Below are 14,539 nucleotides of genomic sequence, written 5' to 3' on the forward strand. Positions count from 1 at the left end.
GGCGGCGAAATCCAGGCGCTGGCCGTCCGGAAGGGTCTGGAGAATGTCCGCTGCGTCACCTCTCAGGGATGCTGCAAGATGACAAGCCTTGGTAGCAGAGTCCCATCCGTTCGCTTCCGCCACTATCATGAATTGAGTTTTGTAAACCCGCCACGAAGTTTTCCCATCAAATGTGGCAAGTTTAATGGACGGTCGAGCAACCGATGTGGGAGCGCCAAACTGTACAGAGCTGCTTTCCGCGGTCGCCAATCTCCTTACCATGTCTTTAATTATTTCTTCCTTAAATGAGGTAAATTTCTTGTCTTCTTCTTCCAACTTATTTTCCACATTGGCGATACGCTCTTCCACAGTATCAAATTTTTCTTCCAGAGCATCAACTTTATCTCCCACGGCGATTAGTTGATTCTGCATCATGGTTTTCATCGACGTTAGGTCACTTTTTATTTCATTTTGACTTGTAGTAATTTTAGCAGTTAAATCACTATTTAACTGTTCTTGGTTAGTCGCCAATTCATTTTTTAATTGTTCTTGGTTAGTCGCCAATTCATTTTTTAATTGTTCTTGGTTAGTCGCCAATTCATTTTTTAATTGTTCTTGGTTAGTCGCCATATCATTTTTCACAGAGTTGATTGCGTCAAGAAGTTGTTTTAATTGTTCATCCATTGCGCGAGTAATCACCATAAAAATAAAGTCCAAATTCAAAAAGTCTTTATGAAAAAAAATGTCCAAAGTCAGACTTACTCCAAGAAAGTCCAGAAGAAGCCCCACGTTGGGCGCCCAATTGTAACGGATTCGGTGCGACTTCCACTTTCTTGAAATGAAGACACAGTTCTTGATAAAAGCACAGGAAATTTATTTACACTATGTACAGGAAAGATCGTCAACAACTGCAAAATTATTCATCAGCAATTAAGCAATTATCACGCAACACCGTAAACTCAACGTTTACACACGTATTTACTTCCAAATACGAAAACAACACAGCGAAATGCCTCGCTATAAACAGAGCTAATACACACACTCAGTTCGAAATCTGAATCGAAACTAAACTGTTTATCCATCGCTAACGGCTTAAATACACCGAAAAGAAATTTCTCAAATATTCCACACGCTTCTGTAAAGTAGTAGACCGTTATCAATGAAAAGAAAGAAAATAGGGGTCGTATAATTTAGCCGAATGAAAAAGGGGTTGTATATTCATTACGGGAAACTATTTACAGGTTACGTTCCTACAATAATTACTATTTACAGAATTTGTAACAATATAGAGAGAAGGGTAATTTAGAACATTGTAAGGTAGAGACACCAGCAGTTCTAAATTTTTTTAAGGTTAAAAAAAAATGAACGGAAAGCAAAAATGCGTCAAGAAATTCAAGAGCTTTAAATTTAAATAAAAAGGAAAAAATTACATAAGATATCACTGTTAAATATCACCTCAGGCCAAAGCGTCAAAAGTTTTTTTTTCTTGGGATAAAAGCGTTTGTTATTCAAACGGACAAAAATTTGAAAAATCCATTATGGAAAACCTAAAACAATTAAATGTTTTTGGAAAAGAAAAAGTTGCTCAGGATGGTTTATAGCATATTAAATATATATATATATATATATATATATATATATATATATATATATATATATATATATATATATATATATATATATATATATATATATATATATATATATATATATAAAGCAAAACAGGGGAGGGAGGAGTTTCCTAAGTCTATCCCCATCATTTTAAGTCACCAAAGATAGCCTAAAATTGCATTTTTAATAACCTTAATTTTAGAAAAACGTCTGAGGAGATTCTTTGAACCTGCTTCCACTGTCATATTCAAAGATTATCTAAACTTTTTTTTTTTTCTAAATGAAACATAAATTTCAAAAAGTTTTCGAGTGAGACTCAGCAAACCACATCCCTTCCCACAACGTCATCAAAGATGATCTGCTGCGCATTTAGGACTAAAACATAGAAAATTTCTGGGAGGGTCCTAAACACTAATTCTCTGCCGAATATCATCGAAGAAAGCAAACAATTTCGTTTATAGGAATTCAACTTTAAACATTTGTGCAGGAGCACCCTCGACCTCCCGTTCCCAACATTTTGAAGATGGTCTAAAATTTCAAACATTTTCTGGATTAGATTCCCAAATCCCATCCAGTCATCCAGCATTAGAGGTCCTACAAATTTTTGGACTGTTTTAATTATGTTCGAGAAGGACTGAAACCGGGGGCCCTCTCAGGTAAGAATTCCAAAAGTGAGGTCCTATAAGCAAAATATTAGACGATTTTCAATAAAGTAGGAGGAGGGCTGAAATCAAGGTCACTCTCGAAGAAAATTTTCGATTTTTAGCCCCTAAAGACACATTTGTAGACGATCTGGTACGATTTGAAGGTGGGACGTTACAGAGATCTTTTTCCTAAAAATAAATTCGAAATGAAAACTCTAAAATGCATTTGTAGGACCTATAATGCTGGATGACTGAATGGAGTTTGGGAATCTAATCCAGGAAATGTTTGAAATTTTAAACCATCTTCAAAATGTTAGGAACGGGGGGTCGAGGGTGCTCCTGCACAAATGTTTAAAGTTGAATTCATATAAACGAAATTGTTTGCTTTCTTCGATGATATTCGGCAGAGAATTAGTGTTTAGGACCCTCCCAGAAATTTTCGAAATTTAAGTCCTAAATACGCAGCAAATCATCTTTGATGACGTTGTGGGAAGGGATGTGGTTCGTTGAGTCTCACTCGAAAACTTTTTTAAATTGATGTTTCATTTAGAAAAAAAAAAGTTTAGATAATCTTTGAATATGACAGTGGAAGCGGGGTCAAAGAATCTCCTCTGAAGTTTTTCTAAAATTGAAGTTATAAAAATGCAATTTTAGGCTATCTTTGGTGACTTAAAATGATGGGGGAAATTTAATAAATTGGGGGATAGACTTAGGAAACTCCTTCCTCCCCTGTTTTGGTTTATATATAATCTTTTTTTTTAATATGTTATAAAACATCCTGACGAACTTTTTCTTTTCCGAAAACATTTAACTGTTTTAGGTTTTCCATAATGGATTTTTCAAATGTTTGTTTGTTTGAAGAACAAACGCTTTTATCCCAAGAAAAAAAAACTTTTGACGCTTTGGCCTGAGGTGATATTTAGCATAGATATCTTATGTATTTTTTTCCTTTTTATTTAAAATTAAATGTCGGGCTCTTGAATTTCTTGACGCATTTTTGCTTTTCGTTCATTTTATTTACCTTAGAAAAATTTAGAACTGCTGGTGTCTCTACCTTACAATGTTCTAAATCATCCTTCTCTCTATATTTTAATTTTTCTTCTATTTAAAACATATTTGGTGGCATTCCATGTATTTTTATCCACTTTTTTGTGATCTTCGTAGTGAAATTTTTAACAACAATATTCATAAAATAATATGTTGGGAGCAAACCTTACATCATTATAAGTGAAAATACATACAATTAATAAATTATTTATATATATATATATATATATATATATATATATATATACACATTTGAAAGGATGTCTAATTTCTCTTTTCGTTAGATGTTAGTACGTGTGCATGATCGTATTTTGTCCTTCCGTAAGATTTGATGTTTTATTCGGTAAATTGATAATTTCCCGTCTCCCGAAAATTTGAACTTTAAGCGCCCCTGATGATTGGTAGTTTTATATAAGTATGAATAAAAAATTATCAATTGCGAACTGTGGGACAATTCCTTCACTTTTTATTGATAGATTTATTGAAGGAAGTAGTGCCTAAATTTCAGCTAAGCCCAAAAAAAAATCAAGCTAAAAACACAAATAACTCCCGCTGTAATTAAGTTAGAGCGTTGAAACAATTTGCGTAGAACGCGGAAAATTCTACCCTTTCCAACGATATGTAATATTAACATGTGCAAGTAATTTTTCACCCCTATATTTGGGAATTCATGTAAAAATTGGGCCTAAATTTTAATAAAAAAAGAACTACTTGTCGAATATTTTTCGAACCGATCTGCAAACCTTTCCGGTGCTAAAAGAAAGATACTGTAAAAATTTCAGTGAAATCGGCCGAGTAGTTCTCGAGTTTTGCATGTTCAAACAAACAGAGGTTTTTTTGGAGACTTCATTTTATACTATGTAGAGAAAAACGTTCTATTTTCTAACATTTGTCAAAATCAATTGTCTTTTTTACTTAGTTTCGGTACAGATTATTGACATAAATGAGTATAAAGATTCTAAGAAAGCAGTACATTTCATGCTAGACCCAGAGAAGCTTTGATTCAAAGTTTTCATTATGATTACTATTAATATTGCTGTTGTAAGGCAGCGAATTTTTATAATGGGCTTTATATTTAATCATTTAATGCAAAATTATATGAAATTTACTGTTTTCCATCATAACTTTTTTAAACTCAGTTTTTTAGGAATAAGTTAGCCTATGTTTTTCCTTGATAATGTATCTATCTATGACGAAAAAATGGTTAAAATCGGTCCAGTAGTTTTGAAAATTACTCCGGACATACATACAGAAGTAGCCATTTATGTATATTAGATATGTTCAATGCCAAGGCGCCGCCAAGTTTGGCCTGATTGTGGTAATACGTAAGTGTCAAAATATGTACCACTTTAGTTTACAAGGTTTTCAAAGAGGGGCGAGGGAGGGGGGGTGGGAGTACCAAATAAAATTTGTGCCCAATAACCTCGAAAGTAATAATCAGGTCTTGGTCCATCCATACCTGGATCAGCCCCCCTGCCAAGTCCAGCCGCCGTGGAGCAAGCAGATCACATTTCAAGTTTATTCGCTGTCACCAAAACTGGCCCAAATTTGCCGCCGGTGGAGCTTCTTTAACTTCTTGCTTTTTTTCCTGCTTGCAAGTGTGGCGCAAAAAGCAGTCAGTCGGTCAAGTTCAAGGGGGAAAGACGAAGAAACTCTGAGCTCGACTTCATTCTAGTTCTGCCACGCAGTGAGTGCGGTGGTGTACTCTGCTCTACTCATCCCTCTGACACACACGAGAGAACACTCGATAGCAGACGATCCCGTGGAGGGGGATGGCGGCTTTACACGTCCCGCCATGCTACCGGACTGACGTAACAATGCGCGTGTGGGGTGTTTGATGACATTTTAAACTGTACACATTAGAAAGAAAGAGAAGCTGCTCCAGATGGCAGATTTGTTTCCGGTACTGCCAGCGCTGGTACCGCTGGCTACTCTTCTGTACTTGTTCGCCTCAGAGTATGGAGTACCGATTTCGACAGACAAAGTGGACTCCGAGTATGATTATATTGTGGGTAAGTCTCTTTTTTTTGTATAGAGAACCCCTTAACAATTGAGGCAGTGAGAAGCAAATGGCACATAAGTGCCAAAATTGGAAATTTGGAAATAACCATTAGTAATAAATTTGGAAATAAAAATAGTAGATAAACTTCTCCTCTGTTTTCGGACAAGAGATAATACTTGTAGCCCTGGTAGGCACTGCTATGCAGCATGATTTAGAAAAACCTTTCAATTAAAGCCTGCTTAAGACACATACATCACTTTGCTTCTCACTGCCTTTCTCTTCCCAAACCTTGCACTCAATTTTAAAAGGCTGTGGAAACATTAAAATATTTCGGGACAGTTGGGAGAAAGATTGTTTTATTATTTTGTCGTTATTCTTTCATTGTGTAAAAGATCTAGCCCGTTATTGTAGTGAATGACATAATAGCTCATTTGAAAAATACTGCAAAGAACTGCGAGAAATTGCTTATTTGCTTTGTACTTGGTGTTTAAAAACCAATGATGCTTCTTTAAGCGTTCGCATTTATTAATTTCTTCTAAAAAAAAATTTAGAAAACCTAGCACTGATATTGTGGATGGTACTCAGAAAATTTTGCTTACAATTTGAGCTAGTACGATCTTTTAATGTATCAATACAGAGCTCCTTCTCCGACAAAAGTGCAGAAACCCTTTATGCTTCAAAGCTAAAACATGAATAATCTGAATCCCACGTAATGTATGTTCACTTGTTGAGAAAATAAAAATACTGTAGCTGGACTCCTGTACTTTTGTTTACCATACCAATTCCTGCATCTAATCGCTATGTTTTCATTTTCTTTCTCGATTCGTATAAAGTATTGGTTTGAAATAATCTAGTGTTATATAATAAGGAGTATCGACTCCGTTGGGCTGCGGTGCTCAAACAATCCCTAAGTTGTTTGCGAAGAAGTTGAGCACTTCTGCCACAAGAAAAGAAATAAAGTGACGGGGATCTAAATTTTGTACCCATTTCCATGTTTTATTTATTTGTAACATTTTTTAATACGAAATTTTTTCTTACGTGGAAACACGCTTGAAATGGCACTTCACTTGAAATAATTATTTAAAGCGACTATTTAAAAAAAAAATTGTAATTCGAAAGGAAAGTTTATTCCCACCCACAATAGTTTACTCCTTCGTTTATTCATGAACTGTTTTATTACTGGTATGAATGTTTGCTTTTCCGCAATCAAACAAACTTTCACTTTTTTTTAATGTGGATTTTTTCGTTTATTCGTTTGCACTCATTTTTTTTTTTTTTTTATTGTAGAAAGAGGTACCAAACGTATCATTAGTAGATATTTTCCCTACATTCATGATTGAATGTAATCCCATGCCGCAGGAACGCCTAAGAGGTTACGGCACCCGGGGTGAATATTTTCTGTTGCCTCCCCCGCCCCTCCACCTCACCCCTCACAGAATGGTGAGCGTATACTGGAAAAGAACCCAAAATTCTTCACCAATTTTTGCATAATTAAACGTGTTATCTGAAATCTACGTGCATCACAACAGACAGAAATTAGACGTAATGTGTTACATTTAAAAAACTATTTTCAAGGAAAAATACTTTTAAAAATAACAATAATGTTGCAAAAGCTTTGTTTGTGACTATCCCTTAAATCTTGGAAACCGGGGTGATCGCCCAGCTCGCCCTCCCCCCTCCCCCTCTTTGGACGGCCTAGCCATGCTGTCTGTAGCCCGACCTTAAATCTATCACTTGCTCTATACCCCTTCAAAGAAGCAAACCTGCTAAGCCCTAGGAAGCGCAACCAAAGCTTCTAAAAGGATATCGTTGCTCTCAAAATGAAAAAACGAAGCGGATACAGAAGTGCTGACTTCTATCTCTCTCTCTCTTTTTTTTTTTTTTTTTTTTGTTTATTGGGAAGACAGAGGCAAATACTGCTCCAGGGCAGTTTGTATTAAGATGATTGAACTAGGATCATTGAAAAGTCTTATCTCATTACGATGAGATGAGTAATTGAATAGAATTTCATAAAAATAAAAGTTATCGTTATAAAACTGTTTTCATACAGTCCAACTGGCTTATAACGAGCCCTGATTTAACGAGAACCCGGATTTAGCGAGGAAATCAGAAATATTTGGTTGGTGCAGTGTTAAGTCTATGGGAGCATAAACTGCTTTTAACGACTAAAGCCCGCTTAAAACGAGCAATATTTTTGTGATTCATAAAATTTTTATTGATTTTCATTTCTGTTTATCCTTTTTTGGTAAATTTTCGTTTACATTCCGAAGTCAACCGAATGTTAGTGATAAATTATAAATCCTAAGAATAAGCAATGAGATCACTTTTTTAAATTTGTGGAGTAAAGAAGCATTTAAAAGTTATTTATCTGTGTATTTGTGTATGAAAATTTCTCAAAAACAGAGAAAGAGGCATTGAGACAGTTCAAATCAAAATAAACAACTTTTTTGGTACTGTACAGAGATTAAAAAGAAGAAAAAAAGCAACTCTAAAGAATTTTTATGATTTTTTTCACGAGCTTGTTTTTTGCGACCACTCGGTTATAGCGAGCATATAACGCGGTCCCTTTGCTCTCGTTAATAGCGAGTTCGACTGTACTTTGTTTTTAAGAACAGTAAAATGACATAAGTTAAGTGTGCCAAATAAGAGCAATCGTCTAATCCGTTCAGGGTCTAATATCTCTTTCATTTATCATTCAATTGACTCTGATTTTTGTACATTCATCCAATGACTCATAACAAATAAAGAAAAAATCATTCCATCGGAAAATCTTCATGAGCGAATGATCGAGTAACGCTCCTGGCGTCAGCAACAATGAAAATCGCTCCAAGTATGATAATTTGATATGTTTCGGTAATGTTTAACAGACAGGGAAAAGCTATATTGTGACAAGGCTGAACAGGACCGGTAACTTAACTGTTTTACTGATCAGACTGTCATTTTTATTCCAGGCCCCACAATGTATGCCCGTAAAAATTTTTAGGTCCAGAGATTTTCTCTTTAGAATCTTGATCTGTAGGTGTTCTAATGTGAGAATATCTTGGGTAGACATGTTGAATCCTGCGCGAAATAATTTTACAGGCCATCAAAGATAGCGGCCATTTTGGTTCACTTGCTCATTACGTTTTTCGCAACGTGCGTACCTATAAATTTATTTTTAGTTTTGAAGTGAAATTTTTGGGCCTTAAGAAAGTCAATTAATGTAATAGTTATGTCATAAAAACCGCTCTGGCTTTTTCTACAATTTTTACGTGAGGTATCTCTAACGTTTTTTGTTTAACATTCTAGTTACTTAAAAGTGTACAAAAATTAATAACTCTTAATAAAACCAAAAGATTTTAAAGTGTAAAACCTTTTGTGTAAAACAATATTTTTCAAGGTCACCAGCGTAGCCAGCAATATCTTCTGTAGGGGTTTTTTTGGTCAAAAATACCGTCTAAAGGGGGGTTTTTTGATTAAAAAAAAAACCCTTCTGAATGGATTTTTTCGATCAAAAATACCTTCTGAAGGGGATTCTTTGATTGAAAATACCTTCTGAAGGAGATTTTTTGATCAAAAATACTTTATGAAGGGGATTTTTTGATCAAAAATACCTTATGAAGGGGATTTTTTGATCAAAACAGCCCTTTCATATGCATAAAAGCTACTGTATTAAAATTTGCATTCATGTTAAAACCAGTGGCTATAGGGGTTCCCCCCCCTCGGTCCACGCTTTTCAAGATTATTTATCGTCTGCTATCAAAGTAATTGTTTTCGAGTAAAAATGTTCCACAGTTCCAAAAACTTTTTGTTTCATGTTTTTCTGTGACAATAACTATTTTAGCAATGGCTGATATTTCTAAACTGAGTTCAGAAAGTTTTGGTAGGCAATTGAAGACATCTTGAAGACAGTTTTAACAAACGAATATGTAGTTTGTCAAAAGGAAACAAGAGAAAAATTATGTTCTTCGACCAAAAACGAGTTCGGGAAGCTGCTGAAATACGCAAAGACGCAATATTGAAAAACGCGGCAAGAAAATATAGTGTGTCATTGCAGCAACTAGTGCTATATGAAATACACGAGAGGAAAAACGCTAAAAAAATGGTAGAAAAAAATGCACAGACAAGTTATTTTGAAAGTGAAAACAATATTTTGGAAAAATCAGAAAGTACTGAAGGAGGTCCAAATCAAGACGAAGTTTTTGACAGAGTAGCAGATCTTAACAGCGATATGAATGTTTCTGCTGCGAATTCATATGCACATCCAAACTGTATAAGTTCTTATATTCGAAAGTATGAGCGAGAAACCAATACACAGTCTGCGCAACATCTATCCTCAAAATTTGAACTGTTTAAAAAGGCAAATGAAATATTAAAGCCTCTGTTAAATGCTGGGCATGGATTTATTCTTTCAGAAATAAAAGAGTTGATGCTTAATGCTCAATGTAGATGAAAATGCATTGGCTTTTATAAATGAAACAAAACTATTTCTCGTAACAACGTATAATGAAAGGATTCTTTTCTGTGCTTCCAAAAGAAAGAATGACCCTTTGTTGGTTTTTTTTAGTCATTTATCTCCAAAAGTACTTGCTGCTGCTTTTAGCTCACAAGAGGCTGTGAAGACTGCAGAAAATCATTGATAATCTTGGGAAAATCATTATAAGATGTTGATTTTAGACTACAAGAGAAGTTCCTCTAAACGAGTAAAGACGGTTCAGGATGCTCTTGGCTCAATGGATGAGGAAAAATGTCAAATAATGATTCAATCGCTACGCACAAATATTGAAAGCTTGAAAACAGAGATTGAGTTTTTGTTAAAGGATGTAGTGACAAATCAGAACTGTGCAAGTGTTGGGAAGTGTTTCGTTCACTGGTATCACTTGTAAAACACTTGATTATTGCTGATCGCGAAGAAAATTACAAATTATACGTTCAAACTGTTGAATTACTGTTTCCAGTCTTTCGTGTATTTGATTGCATCATTTATCTACTATATGAAACATCGTACGTAGAGAGGATAAGGGTGCTAGAAAATGAGTGTCCCTACCTGTAAGAAAAATTCATTCAAGGTAAATTTGTTGTTAAAATTTAATGTTGTGAAGCCAGAGATGAAATTGGAACAAACGATTCAACGGTCACAGAAAAGTGCCGGAGAAATTGCAGAGCAGACGAGAAAAAGTATGTTGCCGAGTGGCATTTAGAGTATCATGAAATTTTAATGATATGCAATGTGTTTCGTGGTCTTACTAGTTCTCATTTAATGGATCACTGTGAGAGTGTCCCGCATCCTTATTTTTATAGGCAATCGTAGCCAGTATTTTGATGAAAATGTCAAAAGACTTGTTGATTTTATCTATCAACATATAAATCCTACGAGATTTCTGAAACAGGGCAACTTAACAGCTTTCTCAGTAAACGACTTGTGAATGGTAGTGTCAAGATTCGCCGTCTCAGCATCATGAATATGATGAATCATTGATTAGAACAGTACCGCCCGTTTAGACTGGATACATTTTGTTTCAAAAATTGTCTGATTTACTTTCAAAAGTCAACCTACCATGCTTTGATGCACACAGTTCTTCATGAAATATCACTTCTAAGCCAATGGGAAAGAATCAACTTTAAAAAGGGTGCAGAGACATGGAAATAGCGAAAGAAAGGGGAGAATGCATTAAAAATATTTTGGATTACGACTTTTTTCCAACGAACAGATTATGTGATGGTCAGGGGTGTGCACAGAAAATTTGGGGCCCGTCACAAATGCCCACAAATGTCTCGGCCGCCCTTCCATATTGTTTAAGCACATATTTCATCCCTAATTTTAAAAATAATAGGCCCCCTTCAGGCTCAGGCCCGGGTAAACAGGTTTCTCTTATTTCCTCCCCCCCCCCCCCGTGCACGCCCCTGGCGGTGGTGATTCACCTACCAAGCTAGATTGCACAAATATCCGTTCCCAGAACATTTTTTATTTAGCAAAGTATCCCCAATAAAAACTGCTCTCGTTATATATTTCATGTCACAAGTCCGCCAAATAAAGAAAACTTTTGGCGAAGTTATCATCAATGTTCTGCACGGATTCATTCCTGTATATTATTTTCATGAACTTCATCCTGTGTTCGATAGTTATTTGCAGCATGTTGTGAAATAATTCGAAAAGATGAGAAGAGAATCAACTAAGGGCAGAACAAACATTGCTGTAATTGACAGAAAAACACTAGTACCTATGCAGGTAGAAAAATTCTGGTCTTCAGTATTAAATAAGAAAAATTTACAGTAACTAGCACGCAAGAAAATAGAAGAAATGTCAAAAATGCTACATTTTCAGCTATTGCTAGTGGTTTAACAGTTAATGAAGAAGCAATCTGCAATACTTTTCATAGAAGATTTGAGACACATCATTGAAGAGCTTAATTAGAATAACTCAAGAGAAGATGCAGATCTACAAATTTTTCCACACATAGACTGGGCTGATAAAAATTGCTCAAAAAGAGAGGCTGCGGCATCAAATGATACAGACGTTCGTCGTGGTGCAATAACATGCAATGCAAAAACAGATCGTAACCTTTTTTAAAAGTAACTAATCTTGTATTTTTCGTTTATTGTGTTGTTGAAGAAACATGCATGTGATAAACAGGAGTTTAAAATGAGCATTTTGGATTATTTATTAATTTTTGTACCCTTTTTAGTAACCAGAATATTCAACAACAAATGTTGGAGATATCTCCACGTAAAATTGAAGAAACAGCTAGACAAGATTTTATGACATAATTAATACATTAATTGACTTCCTTAACTCCAAAAACTGCAGTTCAAAACTAAAAATAAATTTGTAGGTACGCCCGTTGCGAAAAACGTAATGAGCAAGTGAACCAAAATGGCCGCTATCTTTGATGGCCTGTAAAATTATTTCGCGCAGGATTCAACATGTCTACCCAAGATATTCTCACATTAGAACACCTACAGATCAAGATTCTAAAGAGAAAATCTCTGGACCTAAAAATTTTTACGGGACTACATTGTGGGGCCAGGACTATTTAGGGGAATGAAGAAACGAAAAAGTGGTCAACAATGAACGAACGCTGTCTACTAGAGTTTAAGCTTAAAATTTCAACTATTAAAGTATCACCAAACAGGCAATTGCTTCGTTCAAATATAGAAGCAATTTTCACCCGTCATACCTTGACGAGCGATTTTCTAGTTTAAGTTTAAATTACATTTAGCATACATTTTTCTAATAAGGCCACCTCTGATAAGAACTCCAAAAAGGATCATCAAACTGAGACAAATTGAAAAATTCTTTTTTGTCAATATGAAAATATGTTTAACCATATTTGATAAACTCTAAAACATTACCAGAAATTCCATATTTACTTCAATGGGAAAATAGAAAAATTGCTCGCCAAATTCGGAGCACTTGATAAGTCCATATTTTCTGCTTTTTGGTCACTCTTGCGCACAGTTCGGGCTCGTCTCATATGTGCAGCATATGCAGCACAGGATCATTCTCCACCCTATTATTCGGTGTCTTAATAAGGACACCAGAGTCCTAATAATGCTAATGAGAACTTTATTGAGCTGCAGTCTACTTCGAATCGCAGAAAAATGATGGTACACAGTGACATATTTCTTATTGAATTCGTCAAGTACATAAATTAGGCTTTCTCGAACAATTAACAATATTTTTATGTTAGTGAACTAAAGTGAACCATGAAGAAAAGAAATTTACTTGTAAAATAAGATTAATAATTTTTGTCGAGACTCTTTTAAAAAAAACTGTTACTGCACTTTTTCCTGTTGATAACGAACTATTTGTTCATATCGCTTTATTATCAGTTAGGCTTTCTTAAAGCTATAAAATCCCGATATAGCGAATTTTCACTGTCTTACATAGAAAATTCGGCGATTGACATTATTGGTCTACTTGGCCTTATTTGGTGCACCTGTAAAAAAAAAAAAAAAAATGCCGCTTCTGAAAATTTTGCTTCCTGGGAAGCAATTTTAAAACTCAGGAATCTCCATTCGTTTTTCCCATTTTGAAAAAGAAAAAGATTATACCCTGAAGCACTCTTTCATGAGAGCTAAAAAATTTTTATTTCGTCCCCCATTTTTGTTTCTGAGCTTGAGCACCTCGACTGTGTTTGCTGCACTTCAGTTTGTTTTGGTTTCTTGATTTGTGACGCTTCTTGATTGGTTGATCTAAAATTCTTATTCGGAATGAAAATCGCTCACTCCTGGAACAGCCAAATCACTGAATACAAATGTCTAATTTTGGTAGAATCTATTTATTTGGTACATTTTGTAAAATTGGAAAACTTTAGGTTAAAACAGTATATTATTAAATTTAGAATTAAAAAGTTATTCCTCGCGCCGCAGAATCTGTCACTTTACTTTTAACCTTTCTCCCGCTTTCAAGTACGTTTCGTCTAAAATCTTTTGTAATGCTTACAAATGAATTAAGAGGAATATAATTAATCCTCACAATATTTGCTCTAAAGATACGGCAGGGGTGCTCATCCCTCCCAAAAGTGATGGCGCACCCCTTCAAATGCTACGGAGCAACTCTCAAGAACGACCCCCCCCCCCCCACCCTAAAGGAGATCAAAAACCTTTTTAAATTACTTCCCTTAAAAATTCAAACGCGCCATCCTCATGGGTATCTCTGCATATGGGCTAAATCCTATAAAGAATTTCCGGTATGAAACCTTTAAAAGGAGGACTTTGGCATAATTCTTAGTTCATCCAGTTTTCCCTCCTATCAGAAACAACTTCCCTTAATTGCTTCCCTTAAAAATTCAAACGCGCCATCCTCATGGGTATCTCTGCATATGGGCTAAATCCTATAAAGAATTTCCGGTGTGAAACCTTTAAAAGGAGGACTTAGGCATAGTTCTAGGTTCATCTAGTTTTCCCTCCTATCAGAAACATACTTATTCTATGAATTAGGGTAGACCGATCAAAGAATGAAAAGCTCGTAATTCTTTTTTGAAAAAATGAGATTTCGAAAGTTTTTTCTCAGACTAGAGGCTCTGCCCCCTCTTCACTTCGCTTGCCAAGCCCCGTTCGCCACCCTTGGTCCCTCAATGCCTACTGTGGCTGGTGAGAATTGATGATTTTAATGCTTTTCAATGTGTCAGGACATCCAGAAGACTGGAGGTTCGGCCTTTATCTTCGGCTCTTTAAGTTTTAGAGAAGTGAGACTAGACGCTTTCCCTGGATGTCTTGTACCCAACGGTACCAGTATTAACCTGGTAGACATTGTCAGTCCGGATGAGATAGG

The 14,539-nt window shown here is 35.4% G+C and overlaps 1 protein-coding gene across 1 annotated transcript in view; it reads left to right on the forward strand.

The window, feature by feature from the left end:
* The first annotated feature begins 6,633 nt into the window (after positions 1-6,633).
* LOC129234132 (glucose dehydrogenase [FAD, quinone]-like) overlaps positions 6,634-14,539 on the forward strand; it is a 137,972-nt gene continuing 130,066 nt past the window's right edge. The window contains exon 1 of the mRNA XM_054868030.1: positions 6,634-6,723. Within this exon, the coding sequence (XP_054724005.1) occupies positions 6,634-6,723 (90 nt within the window). The remainder of the gene's footprint in view (positions 6,724-14,539) is intronic.

Source organism: Uloborus diversus, chromosome 1 (assembly GCF_026930045.1).
Source record: "Uloborus diversus isolate 005 chromosome 1, Udiv.v.3.1, whole genome shotgun sequence".
Taxonomy (NCBI): Eukaryota; Metazoa; Arthropoda; class Arachnida; order Araneae; family Uloboridae; genus Uloborus; species Uloborus diversus.